Source organism: Gobio gobio (genome assembly GCF_949357685.1).
Source record: "Gobio gobio genome assembly, chromosome: 15".
Lineage (NCBI taxonomy): Eukaryota > Metazoa > Chordata > Actinopteri > Cypriniformes > Gobionidae > Gobio > Gobio gobio.
In genome coordinates, this window is record NC_137108.1 from 31,142,216 (window position 1) to 31,169,475 (window position 27,260).

Here is a 27,260-nt window from a genome sequence, read left to right on the forward strand (position 1 = left end):
TGTGTGTGTGTGTGTGTGTGTGTGTGTGGTGCAGCTGCAAGTCTGTTGTGGCTTGTTGCCATCATGCAAATTGGCATCTGATAAAACAGCATTGACTGAATTTGCTCAAGGGATGTAGAGGAAAGGAGTAAATAGGAGAGAATTAGTTCTTGTTGCAAAACCCACAGTCACACAGCATTTCTCGACCCCCCACCCTACCCCCCAATACCCAAACGAATAAACCAAAATCTTCCTTGAACTTGAAATAGCTACTTCTTTCTTTATCTTTTTTATGTATTTTATGTGTGAATCATCCCAGTGATTAGAGTTGACCTGTGACTGAGAAGTGTATACCGGCACCATATCAATGATAACTGTTTTTGACCATTTTATATATATCTCATATATCACGCATCTCATATATGTATATATAAACTATAATATAATTTTATTTATACTAATATAAATTTTTTATATACAATATACAATACAATATATATTTTTTCTGTGGCAATTTCAAAAGGATTTTTTATCCATACAAACTATTTTTAGTGTTTTAATTTTCTTTTTCTTTTTTTTAACAAAGTAAAATAGATTTTTAATATTGGCTATTTATGTAAGAAAATTTGAATTTCAATATTGGTGCATAGTTTCATTTATTTGCTAAAGGGATGTTTCCATTTTGAGTGCGTAAAAGGTATTTAAAAAAATCTAAATATAAAAGCAAGTAAATTATCCACTGTAAACAACTGTAATGCTCTCAAATCATTTAAGTAAAATTTCTCAATCATATGTCAAGATTTACTAATTTTCCTTGTCATGACCATGTCTATAAGTGGCCTAAGACGTCCACACACACTTCATTTAAGCTTTAGGTGACCCACTCCGTCAGCAGAGCTAGATAGAGCCCCTCCACTGTCACGTCTTCATTCAACACCACCAACTCAATTAAGACTCTATGATGGCTTCACTCCACTTGACCCAAACTGACCTCTGACCTCAAGGTTCACGCCTCCCACAATGTCAAGCATGCGTGTGGATGTGCTTGGCCAAGGGAGGGATTGTGAGGGGGTCGGTAAAGGGCTTTTGTCCCCTCTGTGTCCAGCCACCCTCTCTCCCTAAGGATGCTGTCAGTGCTTTTATTGTGTTCCTTTGAATGTAATGGGCCCTGAGGGAGGGCTTGCAATAGCAAAAATCCCTTAATCACCAAACAAATATGAGTTTAAAGTCAGTTATGTGGGATTTAAGATATCCAGCTATTTCGGACTTATTTATATGCGAGTTATATTTCTGCTCTTCATGATGAAAATCACCATTGACCACCTCCTAAGTTTTGGTATTTCTTTTCTCACGGTTTTGTTGATCATTTTGTTCTTGTTCTGCTCTCCACTTAATGAACCTCTTGAACTTTGCTGCCCTTGGCGGAAGCAGGTGTGAGCTCCACTGTGCTCTTTCCATTCAGATCCAAACACCTTCACAAGCCTATAAGCGAAAAACATGGGAACCTCACATAAGAAAAACATAAGCACCAATTTCTGCTGACAGGAAACTTCCTGACCTCAACGGGCTTTGTTAAAGCCCATAGTGTGAGATTTTATTGTTCTGTAAACCATGCAATCAAAAAAAGTGAACAAATCTAAATGAACTAGTTTAAGGAGTGCATCTCATAACTGTAAAAAAATAAATTAATCTCAATTAGACAAAATTTCTGTTATCTTTGAAGAAATGTCAGATAAATATATGCAAGGTAGCTTCATTGAATTTGTAATCCACTAGCTCTCTCTATTTTTCTCGTTGTGCTGTTTGTGTGAGCACTGATCAGAGGGAGGCCTGTGGTTGAAAGGGACCATGGCCCCTGAACACAGCCTGCCTGTAATCCTGTTAATGTGAGCTAAAGACAGGCACTCTCCCCATACAGACGGGCTTTCAGAGCACAAACACAGGACTTTCCCCTCGGCACACAGTCCCACTGACCCACTTACAGGAGGAAATGGATAGATAAACTCTCAAATGTATTGGTTTCTGATTCAGATGTTTTGCTTAAAGATATCTATTACCACAAAAAACAACCCATTTGTTATAGGTATTTTTTTAAAGGTTCTTTAGATTTTGTGTAACCATAATCCAATGTTCTCAGAACGTTGAATATGAACCTATATAACGTTAGTTAGACCTACCTTAGGTTTAATTTAAAAAGAAAAGAAAATGTTTCCCTGATTAAAAAAGTGCTATTATCCAACTGCAGACTACAAGCACTAAAATTAATCAAAGACTATCACGTGGACTTCAACCTCCAGTAGTTTCATTTTGAATCCTTTGAAGCTCAAACACACACACACACACACACACACACACACACACACACACACACACACACACACACACACACACACACACACACACACACACACACACACACACACACAAACAAATCAAGTATGTAAATAGCATATTACATGCAGTTAGTATTCTTCATTTTGGTGACTATAAAGCGCAATTAAGCACTTCAGCGTTAGCGCCTATTCACATCCCAGCTGCCCACCTGTCTGAGGCCTGGGAAAAGACCTTGGCGCTGGTTCACGCCGCGGCGCCGTCTCTGTAAAAGACGCTCTGCGCGAATGAAAAGGGGCGGGGCGTAGAGCTGCTCCTCGCACAGCCCGCGAGCTCCAGTCTCTCGTAATAACGTGCTATCAAAATAAGACCCCCACTTTCTCTTCTCCGTTTGATCCTAGAAAGTGAAACTGTGCTAATTACGCGACGGAGACCATCTGGACTCTTCGTTAACCCTTTCCGCAGTGATTGTAGGCTAGGCGCCATTAAGTATTCTCGATTTAAACGGCGCTTTCACTAGGAATTAGCGTGATTTGACGTCGTTGTTTATCTTTGGGCTGAATGCAAAATTAATGCCCGCGTGACTTTGGCAAAATTACTTACGTTCTGAAGAAACATTATCGTCTCCCACACCTAAGGGATAAAAAAATATTTACAACATGACTTTTCAACTAAATAAATCTTTGAACAATTTATTTAAATGTCATTCCATACATAATTTGTTGTTCAAACAGGTTATGATGGGTAGAAATAATCCATGTAAAGAAAAAAGTATTTGTCCTGTAACCCCCCCCCCCCCCCCCCTTAAAACAGATAAACATATAACTATATACATTTACATCAATCCAATTGTTTCCCTTTAAATTTGAGCAATTTTCTCATTAAAACATGTTCATTGATGTCCCATATTCACAGTATATCTAATTCTGTGAAACAAATTATCCAGAAAACAAAGGTTATCTGAAATAAAATCTGCTCATAGGAAAAGTTAAAATAACTTTATTACTAATTTATTGCTAAATACAAATTTTATGTTGTAGACATGAAATATTCCAGCAGTTTATGATTCATATATTTCACATACATTTTTAGGGAAATAAAAATTACATCAAATGAATACAAAACATTTTCCATACATCCCTTTGCAGATTGTCCTTGTTTTTGAAAATATATTAAAAAATAAAGAGAGAGCATGAACTGCATTGTACAGTCAGTCAGCTTTCTTAAATAACAAATAGTTCTAAGAACTAATCATGCGCAATATCAGCTTGTCGTCTGTCTCGGTGCTGTGGAGCCATTCGCAGCTCTGCAACACCACCTAGTGGTGTTATAAGGAATCACAGGTATGTTGACTCGGGTATGTACATTCTCATTGTTCCTCAGGTAAACCGGGCTAATCATTTTATATAACAACATTTTATGATAACAATAATGGCACAAAGTTTGTTGTTTAATTTTAAGTCAGTAAAATAAATTGCACCTGCAGAGAACATCACAGGTGGCAGCTGAACAAATGCAAATGGGTGAAAGCAGGTCATTTAGCCTTGGAGTTTTTCCGCTTCGTTTGATGTAGCCACTTCGTTAAGCTCATTGTGACCTTCCTCCTCCCCCGGCACCTGAAACAGACACATTTCATTACAGCACAAAACAAGTTTTGTTTAAGATACTGTCTCTGCATATTAGACATCCATTGTTACACTCAATAGTTTTTATGTGTTCCCAATAATGACAATCCATTACTGCACACAAGGCAGTAATGCCTAATAATTACAGTCAGTCAAGGAAACTTTGAAACACACATCCACAATATAGTATAAAATGTAAAAAGATATAAAAATGATATCAGAAATTCTTCACCTCCCAGTAGAGTCCATCCTCAAAGCAGTGAGTATCCGGAGGAGCACCGTAGATTGGCAGCTTCAAAATGAACCCTGAAGAGTGAACACACATATTGCTATTACTCAACAAGTCACAATATACTGCACACACATCTATGCACAGGGAAGTATGAACAATATACAGCTAAAATTCTGGTTGATTCATTTTCATACATCTAACTGTGATTTAACAATTTAACTGTCTATTTTAATTTCACTTACGGTGTCTACACCAGACGCGAGTGGTGCGACGCAATACAAGCAAATAGAACCCTTCATAATCAGTGATGCTGTCTACACTGGATACTCAAAGCGCACGCGATACTTTTGACTTGAAGAACAAATAGGGGCGTAAGACAGCTGTCGACCTCAAGAAGTGATTTATTTATACATTGAAGTTGGATTCATACAATAAAAATGTTTTTTTTTTTTTTTACAGCTCTGTAAACAAATACTGTGCAGATCAAATTACATTTATTTATTTGAAAGACCCCCGTGGTGAAAATCAAGTTTTTAATGTTGTGTGGTGTTTTTTAAAATATTTTTTAAGACAAAGCATGTGCAAATTCATCAGTCATCATTGCTGAGTAATTTCTCCTTAAAACTCTCAAAAACATGGTTTGAAATCGGCCGTTTCCTATCGTCACAAACGTGTAACCAATACCGTCAACGTGTAGGGCGGGGCTTTTCTCCACTGACTTTATATGATGTTGAAAATATTTATATGGTTTTGTGTAACATTAGCAACACATTATCAGCTGTTTGATAATGTAGTCAAGCAAAAGGTTAATCATATCAATTACCGTTATGTGTCTGATGATACATATGCATTACCGTTCTGATACATTGACTTGTAGACCCTGTATCATTTACGCTTCCTCTTTTTTTTTTTCTTTTGTCAGTTTCTGGTTCAAACATATATGGCTGAATTAAACCAATATTTCATTCCAACCATTTATTTTCACAGGAAAACTTTTAAATGTAATTTTGATTATCAAAGAATATAAATATTGACTGCAGGGGGAAAATATTTTCTATTTCCGTTTATATTCCATGTTTTTAGTATATTTTTTGGGGGGTCTCAGTTCGACCCCGAGTGTGATAATGACAGTCAAGAAGAACATCCTGATCGACCTGAACCACGTTCGCAAGCACAACTTGTGCAAGACGTTTCACAGTGGTCATTTTTATTTTATTTTATACCTCTCCTACATTTCAGATGTGATGTTATAAATGTGTAATTTCTCTACTATTTTTCATCACTGCAAAAGTGTATGTCCATATAACAATGACTGCAAACTGCACGGTTAAGGAAGAAACCAGCAGGCAGACAAGCATGCACTCACCACACTTTACAACTGCACACCCACCTGTAACTAGACCACCAAACAGAGCCATTCCCAGTGTGACAGCCAGGGAGATAGCCTGAAACCCTCCCTTAGATTCAGGGGTCCATTTTCCAGTTTCAACATCAGCGAAAACTCTTTGCAATCTGTGTAAGTTTGGATACAGAGGCAAATAAGTGTCTGTTCTCACAAAGAATGAATTCTGCAATATTGTCGGCCATGACACACATGTATGAAACATAACGCAAAATATTTACCTTATTAAGTAAAATTTAAAATAATATTTCACGTATAAAGAATACAACAATAATGTGATAAAGATAATGTTAATTATCATTAATTGTCATTAAGACAATCACAAATCATTATTTATGCAAATAATTACATTTCACCTACTGACTTACCCATCTCCATATACATCCTTGGATGCCAGAGCAGCGGTGACAGCCCCCACCACAGCTCCCAGAATTCCTGGCATTCCATGCAGGTTATGAATGCCACAAGTGTCCTGAATCTTAAGTTTTGACTCCAAAACCGGCTAAAAGAGCATAATAGAGCAACCGATGGGATAATGTGGTCTGGTGTGGTGTTCACAATTGTGTGTCAGGTAACTGTGTGCTACAAACCGTGAGGTATTTGTATCCCAGGACTGAAATAGTTCCAGCTAGGAATCCCACAATCATAGATCCAAATGCAGTCAGCATCATCTCTCCAGCTGTTCCCACAGCAACACCACCAGCCAGTGCGGCATTCTGAATGTGCACCTGGGAAAGACAGAGGCTTGTGTGAGAGTTTGTAATCTTGCAGTATGTAATGCAGCGTTACTCAAAGTGTGGGGCGCGCCCCACTGGTGGGGAATAGAGACGCGACAGGTGGGGCGCGACAAACGGGAGGAAATGTGGTCATTTTTGAGCCCATCTTTATTACCCTTTTGAGCGGTCCCACATGTGGGATTTTTATTTCGGTGCACCTGAGATGAGATGTGCTGCGCTGGTGGAAACAACATGAGACCATGACACCGCGACTGTCAAGATGACTCGCTCAGTGTTTAGAGTGGCGTGGGGCTGGCGCTATGCAATGCATCGCCACAAATGAGTAAAGCAAGCCAACACGCAAACGGCCGCAAGTGAAACAGAAAATAGGCTAAGTCTTAGATGCTCAAAAACACAATCATCTTCATTAAAACGAATGAGACTAAATGCTCTTCCCAATGTTCAGGTCGCTCTCTCATATTGCGGTCTTTGATCTTGAAATGAGCTGATATAATGCAGCTCATCTGTTGCTTTCGTTGACGTGAACTCCGTTAAATGTGCATATAGCTCAGACCGGGAATTGAAGATCGGATTTATAATAATTTTGTAGATAGGTGTAAGGATAGGACAAACAGCGTGTGTGTGTGTGTTTTTTTTTTTTTTTTCTCGATCAGCCCGTTTTGTTTGTGAGCGCCGTTGCGAGCAGCCTGCCTCAGCTTGTAAAAAAAATGCCTTTTTTAGGCTAAACATTTAAATTAACATTGTGATGCTTGAAATGTTTTATATCTATGGATTTTATTATAAGCAAGAGACAAGTCCAGTTTTGATTTGAGAGGCTAAATTAATCAAACATGTGGTTAACTAACTGTCGGCTGCTGGCCGCTTGGTCGTTACTTAAAATAAAAAAAAGATTTAACAAACAAATAAATGCTTCAAACATTTTTCTAAATTAACTTAATAAAGAAACGAAACGAAATATAACTACTTTGACATTAAAAACAAAACTGAACTATTTTAATGGCTGCAACAATGTGTAGGCCTAATAGGGAGGATAAAAATTAGAAGGAAAAAAAACACGGGCTTCAGTCGGACTCAGGCTGAAAATTTTGATAAGCTGTCGGACACGGGCCGGGCTAGGGCCTCAGTGCTTGATAATAAAAGCACTCGCTCAGTGCTTGATAATAATAATAATAAAAAAACCTACTTTAGCTTTTCTTCTAAAGCAAAATGTAGCCTATTTCCGATTATCACTAAAGCTTTGAAGCAATCCGTGTTGTAAAATGCGCTAAATAAATGAAGGTGGCTTAACATATCATGCATAATGTTTATTTTAGGTTTCAAACATTTAAATACACATAAGTAGGCCTACTAGTAAAACAATACATTTAGAGTTTGTAAAATAGGCCTACACACTGGTGTCACTAGACACAGCAATAACAATCCATTCAAAAATAATTTGCCGACGTTTTATTCATATCAGATACACGTATAGGTAACTAAAAAGTTTACTATATTCTTCTCCCAGTTCACCGGTCACTTACTTGCATGTATTTCGGGAGAAACTGATAAATTCACGCGAATCCGACTGACAGGACTCTCTGAACTGCGACGCAAACAAACATAGGCGCCCATCTCACGTTATAGATCAAAATCAAGATAATTTATGAAGGTTTTTAAATGGCAAAACACACTCACTTGCACATATTTGAGAATTCGATTATTAGATTTTATGACATGGTAAGCAAGTTTGTCAAGTTCGTCTGATATATCGTCTGATATATATATATATATATATATATATATATATATATATATATATATATATATATATATATATATATATATATATATATATATATATAACACATATAACACAACGCATATAGATTTCCCTTACATTAGTTATTTGTAGTTATTCATGATCCCTCAGCCTCTCTAAAATAATGTGATAAAACAAACAAGTTTATTTTTAAACTGCATTATGGTCAAAACAGAACAGAGGAACATAAAAATATATTAAAGTTCTGATAAATAAAATGTATTAAAACTATGAAACACCAACACTCATAATGTGGTTGAGCGGTGTTTCATCCATTTTTATAATTTTGTCAAATATTAATTTATCGGCCATCATAAATACTGATACTGATAGTTTGGAAAAAATTTGTTGGGGTGATTGGGGACAGGTGGGGCTCGGAACCCTTCACTACCTCCAGAGTGGGGAATGGCAGAAAAAGTTTGAGAAACACTGATGTAATGTAATATCAAAGATGACCATGATGCTCACCATGTCCAATTTGCCTTCATTGTTGACGAGGGCGGAGAAAGCGAATGTAGCCAGTGTGCAGGCGGCCAGAGAGTAATAAGTGTTCATGGCGGTTCTGTGCTGGGGGTCCCCGTAGTTTGTAATGGCTGAGTTGAAGCTGGGCCAGAACATCCACAGATAGATGGTACCTGAGCAGAGCCTAAGCTTTAGTGGCTCAAAGAGCCCTGAATGACCACATGCCAGAATTTTGTAGGCATGTAAACTATTCAAGTGACTCACCAATCATGGCAAAGAGGTCAGAGTGGTAGACAGACGAGTTTCTATGTTGGCTCTTGTTCAGGTTTGGTCTGTACAGGACACGGGTCACCATTAAGCCGAAGTATGCACCAAATGTATGAATGGTCATTGATCCTCCGGCGTCATTGGCCTATAGATACCATTGACATTTAAATTGATAATACATAAATTGTAAGAATATAGATATGTATATAGTTTTTGAACTCCTTATGCTTATGAACACTAGGTCTTTCTGTGGATATTTAATTTAAATGTAAAGAATGTCTAAGGTAGAGCTACTAATGATGAACTGGATTTATCCAAAAGCTTAATACTAGTTGCAAATAGAGATTATGACCATACCATTGATTTGTTTTTATTATTTGTTTTTTATTTTGTGTAATCTTTCAGTTCTCAAAATACTGTACTGTAAATCTGTGATGCCTAAATGCATTTGAAGCATTTAAAACTATTTACTTTATAATATATTTTTAAAATCTTATTTAAACAAATCTGAATAGAATTTTAATATTGGCATTTATAAGTTATCAGCCATAAAATGAAAATAATTATCAGCTTATTGTTATCAGCCAAAATTTTAATATCGCTGCATCCCTATAAAACATGTGTCCAGTGTTTGGAAAATGAACGTTATTCATGTGAAAATTCAAATGTAATAACATTTTAAAAAATTGGAAAATTACATTTTAGTGTGCTTTTGTAGAACAGACAGATTGTGTTTCTATACTCACCCCAAGGATAGAGAGCAGGATGAATTCATTGATGGCGAACAATGTCACCTCGAAAATGGCCATAACAAGTAGCTGCACGGGACTGGTCTTCCCCAAAACAGCGCCAAAAGAGATCAGAACAGCACCAGTGCAGAAGTCTGCATTTATCATGCTGCAAAGAAACATATTCACTGTTAGTAATTATAAATATAAATGTGCATGTACTTGTGTTAGGAGCTGAAAAGTTTTGTCAGCTGCTAAACTGCCACATCCACTTGGTGGCGCTGTATTCAGCTGTAATCCAATATGCAGACATGAGGCCACAGCAGCAAATGTGCAATCAAAACATGAAGGATAAAAAACCTGGAAGCTTACAGTTAAAGTTACAGTCCTCCCCCACATACATTTACAGATGGCAAATGTTGAAAATATGCTAAGTGTGTACTTTTCTGACCTTGAGAGTATTTTTAATGTTTTTGTGTATGTGATAATAAATAATGTATGTTTTTAAGTGTTGTGTAAACTCCAGGAAGACTAGCGGTGCTCTTGGGCATAGCTAATGGGGATCCCCCCCAAAAAAAATAAATTAGCTGTTATTTTTCTGTGAATCACCCCTTTACTGAAATTACATGATTAGACTGCAAATCTCTCATCTTTACTGTCAAACCAAATATGTTTATGAGCTGCTGCCGCTGACCTCCAAATATCACACAACTAAAACACAACTAACTGTATGTAACAAACGAACGCATTAAGGCTTTACCTTTCCACACCAACGTGGATCTTGCCATGGTGCATGCCGTGGAAAACGCCCTGCATAATTGTGGCCCACTGTAGGGAAAAGGCTGCGATGAGGAAGTTAAATCCAACGCTACTGAATCCATATCGTTGCAGAAATGTCATCAGGAATCCGAAGCCCACAAAGATCATCACATGAACGTCCTGAAAACCTAAAACACGCAGTCAGTTAGCTGTTTTTCCATTCTTCTCCCTCACATTTTCATAGTTTTACATTTTTAATAGCATTTTCATAGACTGTAATGAATCATTGACATGTTTTTGGGTACTTGGAAGCACCATTCAGGGCCAATTTTACACTATGGGTATGCTGAACTTAACATTAACCCATGTATTCTTCACTGTGTAGAGCCATTCATTCACCCATTTCCCATTTCCCTTCTTTTGACACAATTACACTGTTGCCAAGCAACTGGCCATTGACCTGGGCACCAATGAGGATGGCACGGCCCCTGTAGGCAAACTGTCCCACATATCTCTCACACTCACTCCTTTTTGGCAGCCCATAAATAAGTCTGAGCTCTATGTGTAAGCTGAATTTGCTGCAGGACAAATAAGTCTTTAAATGGATAGTTCACCCAAAAATGATACTTATGTCTTTCCAAACCTGTATGACTTATTTATTTTGTAAAATACAAAGAAGGCATTTTGAAAAATGTCTCAGTGTTTTTTGTCCATACAATAAAAGTGAAAAATAAGATTTTGAAGAAATTCAATTGGGAAAAAAACAACCACTTTGGACCCCATTGACTTTCACTGTGTGAAGATCTTCAAAATCTTATGTTGTGTTCCACAGAGAAAAGAAAGTCATACAGGTTTGGAATCCAAGAAATGTGAAGCAATTTATTGACATTCTCACAAAGCAAACAAATTAAACCATGATCTACAGAGACCTCTCAAATGATTAGAATACATTATAATTGATTGTCTTTAAACACACAATATAAACATGTGATCCCCACTCTTGAATGCAGTTGTTTCTCATGTGACACCTGTTGTTTAGTTATGTGCCTTGCAGTTGAGCAGTGACAAACAGAACCACTCCCATGGCCCCTCTTTTCAACTGACTCAATATATAAAGATGAAGGTTAGTGACCAGTGTCTTTCACAACACAATACAACAAAATCACTGTTCTTTACTCTGGGATTTGTCCCTTTCTTTCTTTATCCTTCCCAATTTATGTAGCATTATGTTAAGCTGATAAGTAAGTCTGTAGGTATGTCATGATTTTTGCAACTCATTGTATATAATTCACATGTAGGTGTCTCCAGGGCTTGTAGAGCAGACACAACATGCAATACAATAAATGTAATTAAGTGGTTCACACAAGTCTGGCGCTGAGGGCAAGTTTAGTGCAAATCGCTCAGATTAAAGGACGAGACTTGGGTTTAGTAAAGCGAGGTGGATGGGAAATAGTCCGACTACAGTTGAAATTTGAGGACAGTTGCACAAAGGCAAGCACAAAACAAATAAAAAAAAATCAATCTTTTGAAGAGATCAAATTCTTAAAGGTAAACATGCTTCACTTAAACCAGTCTGACTGCTCAAACACACCGTTTAGGCCAATGTTTGCCTGCAGTTCACCCAATCAAACACATTCCTGAGGTATCAAGTTAAAAGGCACTGCATCTGTGTTTCTGCTAGCGAGATTTACTGATCTGCATTATATTTTTAATTATTACCTAATTGCATGATCATATCAGATCCACAAATATCTTCTCAACAATGAATTCTGAATATAAAAATCCAGCCCTATTTACTAGTATTCTATATGTCACTTACTGGGATAACGATAGTAGAACTCATTCTCATAATGATTTGTAGACGTTCTGTTTCGATTCCACAGCTTGGCATCAGTGTCATCGTTATACTCCACCAGTGCTCCAAAGAGGATGATGAGGATGACCTCCAAGATGATGCATAACACAGGCAGCCGTAGCCTCATGTTAGTTGAAGAATCAGCCATGGTGCTTCCCTTTTGCCAGTATCCTTTGCTCACTCTCTATCCCCTTCCCTCTTTCTGGAACAGGGCACAGGCTCTGATGGGTCTGGAGGCAGAGTGCAAGAGAACATCAGCTGACACAAGTCTTTTTATTGTTAGTTTGGCCACTTGATGAGCTTGTTAACGCCCACCTGCTCTCTCAAGGATGCTGATTTGTAGCAGTCCTGGGCTCCTCCCTCACCTTTTTTGCTCAAGAGGTGCGCAAGGAGTATGTTTTGGTGGGCCAATTAGAATATTCAAGTCAAATGTCAACAATGCTATCACAACGGAGCGATTTTTAACTGGCATACAGAAAGGTCAAAGAGATGGTCAAAGATTTGTGTGGAAGGATGAATTTTTTTTTTAAATCTGGGTTTTTGTCTGGATATGAGAAGCATGAGGCGAGAAGTGTAAATGGGTCCAGTGTTTTGAGGCCGATAATGATCACAGTTCTGTTAATATTGCTGATGTGGGCTGTAAATAGAAATCTTAAGGTGAGACAGGGCGTGTCTTAGTCATATTTAAACATGGTCGTGTATGTTTTATCCACATTAAAATCAGTTAAACCTAACTATTACAAATACATACTTTTTTCCAAATGTTTTCTTTTTTTCCAGCATTCCACAATACAAACATATATTGACACGGACGAACTCAGAACCTTAAGGATTGATTCTGATAGATGAACAAATTATGACACTGATGCCAATTCCACAATTAGATTCGATTTCAATTGACAAGCTTGCAATTCGATTTGATTCCGATTCGATTTAATGTTGATTATTTTGGATATATATCAGGTACAATACATGGCATGACATTTTCTCAAGGAAAACAAATCTCTTAACTAAAAACTCTGGGAGTCAGTTGTAGCCTACTACAATATTGAAGGTAAAAATGAAATTATTTGTATACAAACACTTAAATTACACTTAAAAAAATATATAAACATTTAAATAGTGGCTGTCATAAAAACTTGCCAGATTTATTCATCCATGCATTAAATATTGAAGAACATTAAAAATTATAATGAATATGTGATATGGGGCAAAATGATATGTTTGGCAAAATGCTCCTCTCTAGTGTTAATTTTTCTAGCTCACTAACGAGTTAATGGACACTGGATATGTTTTTTCTGAGGTAAATGTGACATTACATGACATTGTTTACAAGCTGTTTTACTGACATCTTTCCGTGGTTGAAACACTGATTGAGCGATTACATGTGACGTGATACGGATTTCGGTAAGTTGTACTGTCTCTTTTAACACTTTCAGATGCTCATTCATGTTTATTTTGCGCTGCAACTGGTTTTAATATGGAAGAGAAGATCCGTTCTTGTGCCGCTTCTCTCGAGCTGAGCTGCGCCAGAGCGATCTCACGCCACAGCGCCAAAACGGTATTCATGTTTTTGAATTTCGTAATAAAATGGACATAATTTGAAATCTAAGACTTTGTGTCATAACAATAGTAACAAAGCACAAATATTATTTCGATTTAATGGATAGGAGGCGCGCTACAATGTTCTGTTCATTCATCTGAAAACAGGATGAATAATCGATTCTTGGGATTTAAGAATTGATATCGGTTCGTAAAAATGAGAATCGATTAAAGGTCCCATGACATTAATTTTTTTTAACATTAATATGAGTTCCCCTAGCCTGTCTATGGTCCCCCAGTGGCTAAAAATGGTGATAGGTGTAAACCAAGCCCTGGGTATCCTGCGCTGCCTTTGAGAAAATGAAAGCTCAGATGGACCAATCTGGAATCTTCCCTGTATGTCGTCATACGGGGGAAAGGTTACCTACCCTTTCTCCGCTTTGCCCGCACCAGAGAATTTGGAGAAAATGGATTCAGTTTATTTTTTACATTTAATTCAGTCGCAATGTCAGCATAGGCTTTACAAACAGACTTTTACGATATGGATTCGACAGCACCGCCACAAACAGTGAGTAACAGTGTTCATTAATGCCTGATCTATGATCAGTGATTTCTGATGTGTAGCTTATTATTCAAGTTCACACAGACCTTTCTTTCTAAATCGTTTAATACTGTTTATGCATCAGTGAATCAAGCCAGTGACTAAACGATCAACTTCACATTGTTTCTCTTAGTAGCATGAAACAAATCAGTTATTTAAAGTGTGATTAAACTTTAAATTAAAGTCTAAAGATTAAAGTCGCGAGTGTATCTGCACACTTGTCCAAACTGCCGTTATAATGAATGACGCTGTTATGCTGCACAACAAAGCTCTTACTGTATTCATATTGATGTCGTGTTTGCTGTTAGTTGTGGTGAAAGCACTTTGTGAGAGAAATAGCGCTGCAATGACGAGATCACTGCATTCACGCGATAAACAGACTGTCTGTGTACTCAATGCTCATCACTGCAGCTTTTCATGTGATGGGAAAAGATCTAAAAAATAATGTTATAATCAACACTTTCAGGATTCGTTCATCTCGACAGCTGTAATTAGGGCTGTGTATCACCAACAATGTCACGATACGATACGCATCACGATACTAAAGTCACGATACGATACGTATCACGATACTAAAGTCACGATACGATACGCATCATGAGACTAAAGTCACGATACGATACGTATCACCAACAATGTCACGATACATTATGCATCACGATACTAAAGTCACGATACGATACACATCACGATACTAAAGTCACGATACGATACGCATCACGATACTAAAGTCACGATACTAAAGTCACGATACGATACGTATCACGATACTAAAGTCACGATACGATAGGCATCACGATAGTAAAGTCACGATACGATACGCATCACGATACTAAAGTCATGATACGATACGCATCACGATACTAAAGTCATGATACGATACGTATCACGATACTAAAGTCACGATACGATAGGCATCACGATACTAAAGTCACGATACGATACATTTGGAATTTCTTTTGAGCAGAGTTTAGTAACAGTTAATATCTGTTTATTGAATAACCAGTGTTATAACAGTTGTGAAAAGTGATTTTTTTTTTTTACCATTTTGTTTTTGTTATTCAAAAACAATGAGTTAAATTAATTAAATAAGTAAATAAATCGTCACAAAAAAAAGCTTGGAATGGCTCAATGCAATATTGATTATTTTGGATACATATCAGGTACACACATCTCTCAACTACTGCTGTATACTATGGGAGTCAGTTGTAGCCTACTATAATAGCCTACTGAAGGTCAAAAAAGAAATGATTTGTACAATACTTAAATTACACTCAATTATGTTTTTTTTTAAATAATAAAGTTATAATATTAGCTTTAGAAATTACATAATCATATTTCTACTCCATTTCGTTTTTCAAATTTAAATTTAAATGGTGGCTGTCAAAAACTTGCCAGATTAATTCAAACATGCATGAAATCAGGGGTTAAAGTGGGCCGGCCCGGAGCGTTCCGGAACTGCATTCCGCCGTCTCACGCACAGCGCTGACAAACTCTATTGGCTCTATTGAAGTGATAACGAGCGCCAGGCATCCACTTTATTCATTTGAATTTGATACAAGCGCAACATCATGTGTACAGTAAAGGCGCTGTGGTGAAACTAGCTGAACCAGACCTCTAGCTCCGACCATGTGAACGGAAGTGTTGAGGTAAACTATAGGCTGCCTACACGACTGTATCATGGCCATAGTCAGCTATGAGGTCGCCGTGGTCTAGACCTCGGTATTTTTCAGAGGTGTATATAAAAAATGTTGTAAAATAATTTCATCAGATTAGACATAAGATAATGAATGTGTGTGTACATATTGTGAATTAATTTATTAAAAGCATTTACCTAGCGTTCGTAGCCTTCAGTGAATTAACTTAGAAAATGCTTAATAAAATATAGGCTAAATATCAGTTAACCCTATGTTTACTTTTTCCACCGACACAAACGAAAATGAAAAGACTATCAGCCAGAGCTCAGCTTTTGGAGGGGAAGAGACAGGGCAAAAGAAAAAGTGAAAGAAAAACTTTCGATTCTGCATTTTGACATTGACTCTGCAATAGTTCTCTCCAGGTTGTGAATTATTTCTGTTGTAGTTGTGTCTTCAGCCATTTTGGTGTGTTACATTTGAATCAGTTTTGGACTTCCCATTTTTATGTTTGAATTTACATTGTGAAAAACAAGGTTGTGTTCCATATTGTGGTACTCATTTTTTACTCACGCAATTTTAACATAGTATCGTCATCATATCAGTGTAGATGTAGATGGACCACAATAAAACCATTAAAATATCAAGTAAATAAGTCTTGTGATACTTATCCCAAAAAGTATTGCTATACCACGATACTCAATATGTTGCATAACGGTGAGTCATTTTTCCCTGTTGTTTAAAAATATTATATTAAAAAACATAAAAAATTATAATGAATATGTAATGTGGTGCATATATTTAACAAAATGCTCCTCTCTATAGTAAATTTTTCTAGTACTCAAATGCAAAGCCAATCACAACAGTGGGCGTTTAAACTGAAGTCTCACAGCAGACACGCCCCTTCAAACAGAGCATTCAAGCCAGAGGGCTAAAATCAGGATTCTAAATTATGACATTTTATGATGATAAAATCATACTAACAATAAAAGTACACCTCAGGAAACATTATAAAAATAATAAAAAAATCCACGTCATGGGACCTTTAAAATCGAGAAATCTATTTTTTACCCAGCCCTAATATAAAATATTAATTAAAAAAAAATCACACACTACGGGTCAAAAGTTTGGGTCGATTTTTTTATGTTTCACCCAGGCTGCATTTATTTGGTCAGTAAAAACAGTAATGATGTGAAGAACTATTACAATTTAAAATGTTTCTATTTTAATATATTCTAAAATGTAATTTATTCCTGTGAGGGCAAAGCTGAATTTTCAGCAGCCATTACTCCAGTCTTCAGTGTCACATGATCCTTCAGAAATCAATCTGATATGCAGATTTGGTTCTTATTATTACAATGTTAAAAACCCGTTCTGCTTAACATCTTAATATCTTGCTGACCCCAGACTTTTGAGAGATTGTTTCTATATGTATTAAACATTAATAATGCGAATACTAGTAAAAAAAAAAAAAAAGGCCACACTTAAGATTAAGGTCCAAATCTACTAACCATATTAACGACTTCTGTCTCAATAAACTCCTCTAATTATTGCTTATTATTAGTTAGCTAGTTAATAGGTAGTTGTTAAGTTTAGATATTGGGTAGGATTAAGGGATGTAGAATATGGTCATGCAGAATAAGGCATTATAGGCAATAAACAGCCAATATCCTAGTAATATGCATGCTATTAAGCAACTAGTTAGTTAATAGTGAAAATTGGACCCTAAACTAAAGTGTTACCAAAAATATTTACATTTTCTCAATTCTCTCACCATTAGAAGGTGTAGTAAAAAAGAATATATTGGATCCTGTATACACATACACATGTGTATGTGTGGACAGGAGAAACACTCGAAAATGTCACAAATTAGTGACATTGTTGAATCCATCAAGCTTCCATTGGCTGGTTTCAACTGTCTCTAGATTCACAGGAACCCTGTGATGTTTATACAACACCGTTGATAAAGGCCTACAAAGAAAAGCTACTAATCCTGCTCTCTGACTGACAAGGGCAATTTAAAGAAAAAACACAAAAAATGAGGGTTTAATTATTAAAGTTTTTTTTTAATGAGGATGAGAGGTAATTCTACATACTTTGGAAATAAAATAAACAAACAGAAAACTTGAGTGTTACCTTCTTGTGAAAATTAGTTACAGTACAGAGCAAGAACCAATACCATAACCTTGGGGAAAAACTACAGGTGAGGCAGGTTTGAATCAAATTTTATATTAAAAGACATGACTAAATATTGAATACTTGAGCTTTGTAGGCAATGATTTATTCAGAAGTTTAAAGTTCCGCATGAACTGGAAATTGCAAGTATATTGCTTTAGTCTTGTGACATATTTAAAACGGAAAATTAAATGAGGGAAAAAAGAGGCCGGGGCTTGATTTTAGCGCACATCATCGACATCTCTAGCTCTGAGAAGTTTGAAACTGACGTCATCAGGGAAGGAATTCCAGAAGTGAAGCAATTTTTCTGATTTTGATTAAAGATGAAAGCGACCAAAAAAATGTTTGTGGATTAACCTGGACAGATGAATTGTTTACCACAAGGCTACGCAAATAGGTTAAATTGTGATATTATGCAAACTTAAACAGGCTGACAAAATGTTAAAACAACTTAACGAAAAATGTAGGCACATCTTTCAGGACTTACCATAAAGCACACCCCTTCAAGTGTCAAATTGACTATTCTGGTCAACAACAATGCTTGACCTTTGATCTCTTTTGCTTCATGAGGTTTACAAACATCTGTGCATGTATGTGCAAGTCCTTTTTCAAATCTCAATTCTTTCTTTCAGACTGATGCCTTGTGAGAAATGCTGGTATCTCAACTACTGATGATGCAAGCTCAGAAATAGTGGGTTGGATCGAAAGTATGAAAAGGTGAAGGATAAATGTGTAGGACATAATATTGGGATAAGTGCACACTCTCCTATCTGAAGTACTTTTGAAAGAAAGTCAGTGAGAAAAATATAATAAGACAATGGCAATCAAAAGGAGCAGATTGGCTCTCATCAACAGCAGTTTTAACAAAACAACTGCTCTCCGTGTGAACCAGCACAAAGTACACCAGAGGGAAATTCACAGCGCAGGAACAATCAAGTCAAACCTGCACTCCCACTCAAATCTATCACTGCTTTGGGTGCAAACGACAAAATGGAATTCTTGAGGGTTCCAAACGGTGAACTTAAGTGATAAAAGCCTGTAGCTAAATCTGTACGAGATAACGCCACTTCCAAGAGATTCTCTTGCCATCAACAAAGCTACTGCCCAATGGGGTCGGTTGAAATTCCTTTACATGCAGCTACAGGTTCTGGCACACACATTCATCATCTGATATTGAACAGGGTTGGGGGGGGGGGGGGGGGGGTTCACTGCTTACTATATAAGCAGTGAACCACTAACTGTTTTTCATGGCACGGCATGCCATCATATGTACATACTGTACACTTTTATATTACTGACATGAAGGAATGCCAAGTGTTTTCTTTCTGACTGGGAACTTTAAGAAAACATAATTTTACATTGTTTATCCAATGATGGAAGAGCTGCAGTTACCAATCAGAATAAAAAAAGAAAGCAAACATTATAAATGATTGTGTTGTGTCATTGCAGGACAATTGTGAAGAACGATTTGATTACAAACAAACTACAAAATACTGTTAATAGTCAAATTATTTTGACGCATCTACTGACAGGAAGATCTATAATAAATTTTTTATATTTTTATATCTGAACTCATTACTCCTAGTGTAATAACTGGGAGTAAGTGACCTCATAAAAGTATTTAGAAACATCAACAATTGTCATATATTGACAGTAAACAAACAAGAGGCCTGTGTCCCTCTTTGTGTCAGAGAGCAGCGTGAGGGCGAGGACAGGACTGTTACCCGGGCAAGACAAGTCATTACAACTTTTCTCTTTTAACTCAGTCTTTAACAGATTAAATGAAATGCGGTCTATAATATATGAGATCAAGTTACACATACAAATACAAAATAGTGTTTACATTATATACTGTACATTATACCTCTATTCACACAATATACTAAATGCTACAGTAAATGATGTCAATTACTACCTTACTACCTAATTTTTTCAGATAGCTATCCGGTTCCTCATGTTAACACTGCCAGCCAAGCATTTAACATTCAAACAATCAACATTTAAACTTTGTGATTCTGGTCAGCCATGAAAATATTAAACAGAAAACAAAACAAGGAGAGTTCAGCCAGAGCTTGACATTAAGCCTGTTCACATGCTTGTCCTTCGGACAAGTAAATCTGTCATTCACTTGTCCGAGTAAAAAAATTGCTTGTCCGGATTTTTTTTGTAAATATAATCTATTCTGAAGCAATATTCTCACCAGTGTTCAATCAGCTATTTAAATATGCATATTTGTGATATTTGTACCTTTTTATAAAGGGCATTTTTCCATAATCTTATTAAATATAGGCTAGATTATTTTAAATATTTTTGAATATACAAATAAGAAATGTTGGAAAGATGAAACCAAACCACCAGTAGGTGGCAGCATGTGACCGTTTTAATGAGTGAGTCATTGAGTCGATTCGCTCAAACGGCTGATTCATTCAAGAATTAGGCGGTCGTTTACGAATAGGTAATTGAATCTTTGATTCAACCAATTCATTCAAACGCTGAATCATTCAGTAACACGCTGTTGCTGTGAGATGCGTTACGGTTCTGCTGCGATATTTGTTTGGAACTATATTCGCTGCTGAAATAGAACAAAAACAGTCCATATTACATCTAAAATGTAAGTGACTTAATGTTAATTAATTGTTTATGGAACTGGCGTATCAGTGTCATTTTCAGTCGTGATGGTATTAAGGAAAACAACACTCTTGTTAGTGTGATGTTGCTTAACTGTATCATATGTTATAAATATAAAAACTACACAATTTGAACCGTGTATGTTAACTGAGTTTCTTTGTATGAGTGGCGCTCATTTGTTTTCGTCCTCGAGAGGCTGCGCGAGCCTCAACAGTACAACCTTGTTAACATAGTTTTTTACGTTTTTATATTATTATCCATATCCACTATCGATCGCCACTTACACTAACTGAATGCAGAATCATTCTTGCACTTTGGTGATTCCCTAGTTATTTTTTGTTTTTGACGTTGTACTCAGGATACTTATCCGTCGGGCAAGTAAAATTCTTTTTCACTTGCCCCTTCAAAAAATCCACTTGTCCCGGACAAGCGGACAAGCGTTAATGTCGAGCCCTGGTTCAGCAATCTGCATAAGGATTTTCATGTTTTACATTTTTGCTGCAAATTTTTATGGACATTAGAGTTTCAGACTGGCATTATTTAGATGTTAATTTAGATTTACAATAGCTATGTTTCCATCCAAAGTTGCGAATATAATTTATGTGCAAAAATGCAATATCGCATAAAACTTTTGCGAATAAAGCACCGTTTCCATCCAGTGAGTCGAAGAGAACATAATCGTCACTTCCTGATAAACTGCTGCTAAAAAAACAGTAAGAAACATAGGAGAAGCCACCATATATACCGGTAATCATTTTCGTATATAATAAATTATTTGCGTCTCAGAGAAACTCGTGCGTCTCAATAAACGTGTTGTCATGCTTTCAGAGGCAGATGTGCTGTTTGGGAACGCAGTCGTGTAAGACAGTTCTAGGAGGGAAATATACCGAGCATCTTTGACAACAGACTTCTGAATGACCAAAACAGCATTTTAGATGCTTTGCAAACAAGATTTTTCCGCTGGTTAGTACAGTTATGCTGTTACATCGCGAAAGTCACATGATTTTCTTTATGCGCATCAAGGAATTTATTCGGTAAATGCGTTTTCATCGTAGTTTATGCGCATGTTTTCGTATCGAATAGAACATTTATCCGACTCAAATGAGCGCATACGTTTTTTATGCACATTTTTAGAATGTATGCGCATCTTGGCGTTTCCATTCAGCATTTTTTGATGCGATATCCCAAAATGCGCATAAAAATAGGTGGATGGAAACATATCTACTGTTTTATAATTCCCTGTTCACACCAAGGATGATAACTATAATAACTATAAAGGTTTAATACCCTAATCATTGTAATTGTATGAGAATAGCAAGGTGCACACCATAAATATTACAATAACGACACAAAAATAATTCCAGCTGATGAATGATAAAAACATTGACATTCAATCAGAATACACCTGACTTTAAAGTCGGCATGCAAGGAAGCTGCTATAGTGTTTTGTTCCCTATTGTGACATATATCCAAGTCCGTTTCTCAATATGCGTGTACTTGTGAAATGTCAACAGTCGCTGCCCAAGTACTGTTCCAATTCAAAGTTCACATCTAGCCAAGTACAGTTCAAATCCCTGGATGTGTCCTTGATCTGGCGCCCCTTTTATCGAGAATGCATCGAGAGGGGACTTGTGTGGACTTCAGACAGACTGGTATCCCAGAATGCATCTCGCACCAACCAGCCAGCATCAATAGTATCAACAGTTGATGAGAAACCCTGCGTAATTTAAAAATACTACTGTTGTTAATGTGTCCCAAAATGTTTTTCAGGTGAGAATGTAGTTGTTTAAAGCTCAAATCTGTGGTTTATTTATAAAGAGAGCGCCTATTTAAACATTTTGTCTGGCGTTTTCGGAGTTGTGAGATCCAGTCGATCGGCTCAGCGCTCATGTACCCTGCAGAGAGCAGCCTTTCCTCGGCTAGTCCTTCTGACCTTTGCCGCTGGCTCTGATGTCTCTGTAGTGGTTAAACATGAGATATAATTTGTCTTGTGTAGATCTAACGGGTGATCTTTGGTCTTATTAATCTATAATTTGTTCCCTGTCGAAACGTTTTGCCTGAGGGCAAAGTGAAGTTTCATGGCTTTATTTTTTAGGCTATTGTAGCCTACTAGCACTGACTTTGTTTGACTGAATTGTTTGCTTTATTTATTGTATAGCTTCTTATACCTTTTAAACTTTTATAATGGCTATTATTGATCACACATAAACTGACATTTAACAAAAAGAGACAGGGTTGTGTTTTATGTCATATTTTAATTGTATTATTGCTGTGATCTCATGCGAGTGACAGGTTGTCCCGCTCTTATGCCAGTCATCTGAGAAGAGTTGTTGCAAGACTAGGGAAGGGGAAGTAATTTTTTTAATTAAAGATTACGAGGGCACTTAAATTTAAAAATAATAATAATGATGTGCATGAATAAATCATCATTTATAATAAATACTGCAATATTCCACTAACCAATAAGAATTGTCTATTTGAATTTCATGGTGATTAAAGAGCTTGAGCATTTTAAGCTGCAGATGACATAACAGCTGGTAAAAAACATGTATGTCAAACCAATTTTCTCTTTGGAGAAAATTAATAGAAAAAATTATTCCGGAATCGGCAGCTGAAAAAGTGAGCAATCACTGTTGTGAAAGAGCCTCCTGAGATTTGAATTGCGTCTGAAAGCTCCCATCCCATGCGCCTCTAGAGGAAGACCACTATCTGTCCCACAGGACACACAACCAACACCCCAACCTATAGCGCTACAGCAATTAGCAATGAAAGAAAATAGAATAATTCATAGCAAACCTCAAGTTAATTATACAAATGTGTACAAAATATGCTTAAAATAAATATAAAAACGAACTAATTAACAATAATATACTAATTACATTGGGTTAACGTAATAGTGAGATTTTCAACTTTTAACTCGGCCTTCATAAACCAGAATGCTAAACCATCTATGAAATGTACGATACACGGTTTATGTATAATTTACACACGGTTATAAATTGGTATTTATTATATATCAGTGGTTTTACACATTACTTGCCTGAGCGGAAAGGTGGAAGACGTTAGCTTTCTCCAGGAAGGTTCGTGGGTGTCAGTGGGGGAGGGGCGCGCGCGATTAGCGCTTTACCCGCGAAAGAGTAATCTAATGATCTGAGGGAAGTAAAGATAGCCTGTACTAGAAAGCCACATTATGCCGTTTTAAAAGCTACTCAGAAACAAACAAAATAGTATGAGTAAAATGAGTATCTTTATCATTTTTTTTCCCAAATATCTAAGCAATTTCTAAAGTAAAAAAAATCATGTTTTTCACCAGCATATAATTATTTGTTTTTATTTCTCATTCTCTGATGGCCACTTCTTGCTTAGAAGTGCTTAAAGGTGCAGTGAGTCTTTTTTTTTCCTTCTCCATGAATTCCCAATTCTTGTTTTTTTTTTTTAAATGGAACATTGAAGTATTTATTATAAATATTAATTACTATTATTATTATTATTATTATTATTATTAATAAATCATCAGCCCGTAGCTTTGTTCAAAATCGTGTACTGTCTGTACTACATTTGAATTTTAACTCACACTGTTAAAAAGGTATGTTGTATGAATGCATGTATGAATGTACCACAACTTACCACATCCTCCATGTTGTAATTATCTTGTGACCAATCACCGTCAGTTGCGTCCCTTCACCTTCACATTTATAAATCCTCTCCTGTGGCCTCATGGAATAGTAAAGTGTCCATCTAATGCACACTTCAGAATCTCGCTGGAAGTAGTATGTCATCTAGGACTTTTTTTTCTTTTCTGGAATACTATGTATTGGGACTACTCTGTTGGCGTAGTGTTTTTCGCATACAATATGGGAGGTATTCGATTTTGGATGCAGTGCTTGTAATCTTTAATCAAGTGGTGACATATTTTTCGGTGCAAGGGCGATAGAGCGGGACAACCTGCACTCAGGTTGGTTTAATGGCTGAAATAAGGTCAATAAAGTTTAAAGTTTTATTCAATGACATATAATACATCAGTTTTTTAAAGCTTTTACTTGTCTTGGAAAAGATGGTTGCTAACAAGTGGCAAATGGGACAGAGGTTGTCTGGGACACTAAACATCATCACGCTGAACAAGTAAACTCAACGACTAGCATCGACTATAGCATCTCTAGCAAATGACAACAATCCAACAAACCAATTCCTGAAGGAAAAAATCAAGTCCATCAAGACCATTTTTTCTTATTAGAGGAGCCATTTTACTTGGATATGTCATAAGAAAAGACTATCGTAATTCCCATTTCATGCCGACTATTAAAGAAAATGTTTAAAATCATGTGCATTCACATGAGGTGAATAGCTGAATTAATTTCAATATCCTAATAAAAGTTTTATTTTACTAGCGAGTCACCTCATAGCAAGAAAAAAATTAATCTAGTCTGATATGCATTTCTACAATGACATTGTAACTGAAAAGGTTTGCATGATCTGTGATCAGTTGTGTGTCCCATGCAAGATACTGAACATCCATGTCATTCCAAACCACTGTGAAACGTAAAAACATGATGATCACAAGTTCTTAAAATCTTGATGAGCACACACACCTCTTTACTGACTGTACCATCATTTTACTCACAAATGTAAGTAAATCATTTCAGTTCTTTTCTCCAAATGGGACTTTTCCACTCTCGCAATGAGAAATATTCAAACATTGCATAAGACCCCCTTCCCCTTCCCTGGCCCAAAAATACAAATTCTTGCCAAAACCGCCACAAGCATGCCATGTATGCAGTATGCTGTGAAGTGTGTGTGTGTCATTTGATCTTTTCACTTCATCTTTGTGAGATATAGATGGGGGGTGTTATCTAAGGAACATATAGGTATAGAAACCGCTTCATGAGACGCCAGCCAAGATCCCACAAGATAAGAACATGACAAGACCTGCCTGTTATAACAGATACATAGCTTCTAGTTTAAATAAACAGGATATATACAGCAAAAAATGGAGAAAGAGAGATCACTTATTATAGTACTTTAAATTATAGAGAATCTAAGACTTTTTCCTCTGTTCTCTTTTTCACAGTTGCTCAATCCTGGTCATGTGCATTCTGCAGGCCATCTGAAGGAAAATCACTCCAGGGAGCTATAAGTGAGCGTTTAAGTGAATGCATGAGTGAGATTCCATTCATGTGTGAGCGAGAGAGAAAGAGATGTCTATCTAGATGTGACTGTCACATGAAAATGCACGCCCAAAAATGTATCCGCAAAAATGTCAGCCATCAGCAATTTTACAGACAGAGGTTTGACATCAGGGACAGAGAAGATAAAAAAAAAGAATACACCATAATAACTATAATTGCAACACTGGAATCATAATTCAAATGTACGAAATTACGCTACTTACTTTCATTTGTTTGCAGAATCATTAGATGTATATGTGAGCCAAAGCAAAGCAGGTGCCGTTTTAATGCTGCAGAGAACCTTCAAACCGTGATATACAGTATATAGTCACAGTGCTGCATACACCCATAAAAACTTCCAAAAGGTAGTTTTTGCAGCAGTGCCATGAAGAACCAGTTTTGGGAAAAACCTTTTTCCACTATAAAGCTTCTTTTTTTATGTTCCATGGATGTTTCTCATGGAACCAGATGTCAATAAACAACCTTCATTTTAAAGAGTCTATTAAAACTTTCATGAAATGTCTACAAAACAAAGAAAATAAATAAAATAAAATAATAAATTGATGAAAATAAATCATCAAAATAAACTAAAAAAATTACTAGTCAAACTACTCAAAACCATGCAACCAATTTCTAAACAGATAATGAATGATCATAACTTGTATGAATACTTTTTTCATGAAATGTTTTTTTTTTTTTAACTTAAAGGGTAACTTCAGTGATTTAGCATTAAGCTTTGTATCAGTAGAAACCCGGTAGTACAGTATATTCAAATTATGGTACTTTCCCCCCTCATATACCCCTGAGACGAGATAATTATGCATTTTATTTCTGGAAAAAACTCGTAGGGCAGCGAAGCAAGTGCATTCTGGGAGTTGATGTCTTTCATCCACATGAGACAAAAACACATTTTCTGTCTTTTCTCAGTCTAGAAGGCACCAAATTCAAAAATAATTTCACATTTCTACTACATAAATGACAGTTTAAATACACATTCATCTTCCCAGCACTAAAGTGTGCCCCTTTAAAACCACAAAATGTGATTTTTCACCAATAGATGTTGCTTATTCAAAACAAAGGCGTAGCTTGATGACGCCTTGATTTCACGGAGCTTTTAATATGCCGCAGACGACCGCTTTCGCTTCTTCCGGTCATGCGTATGTAGGGTAACGCAGCACTGTTTATCATATTAGATACATTATTTGAGTGTGTTGAAAGTTATGTTATAATGCTACTCTGTGCGTTCACTTGGTAGCTACTATGATACATTTGTTGCACACTGCAGTAAGCTAGATCAATATCAGGCATGGTAAAACATGGTACTCGCTGTAAATCAAGAA

The 27,260-nt window shown here is 36.5% G+C and overlaps 1 protein-coding gene across 5 annotated transcripts; it reads right to left on the reverse strand.

Annotated features, from left to right (window-relative positions):
• Positions 1-2,978: 2,978 nt before the first annotated feature.
• On the reverse strand, positions 2,979-26,264 carry rhbg (Rh family B glycoprotein). 5 transcript variants are annotated; one of them, XM_079838010.1, is made up of 11 exons: positions 26,145-26,264; positions 12,140-12,405; positions 10,322-10,508; positions 9,580-9,730; positions 8,831-8,978; positions 8,573-8,739; positions 6,160-6,297; positions 5,938-6,071; positions 5,558-5,679; positions 4,168-4,241; positions 2,979-3,926 (listed from the first exon to the last, which is right to left on the reverse strand). In XM_079838010.1, the coding sequence occupies exons 2-11, from the start codon at positions 12,321-12,323 to the stop codon at positions 3,849-3,851; spliced, it is 1,383 nt and encodes a 460-aa protein (XP_079694136.1). In that variant the 5' UTR covers positions 12,324-12,405; positions 26,145-26,264; the 3' UTR covers positions 2,979-3,848. The 5 variants fall into 5 exon arrangements, with proteins under 5 accessions (XP_079694136.1, XP_079694135.1, XP_079694134.1 ...); XM_079838009.1 differs by lacking the exon at positions 26,145-26,264 and adding an exon at positions 24,383-24,658; XM_079838008.1 differs by lacking the exon at positions 26,145-26,264 and adding an exon at positions 23,796-23,932.
• Positions 26,265-27,260: the final 996 nt, after the last annotated feature.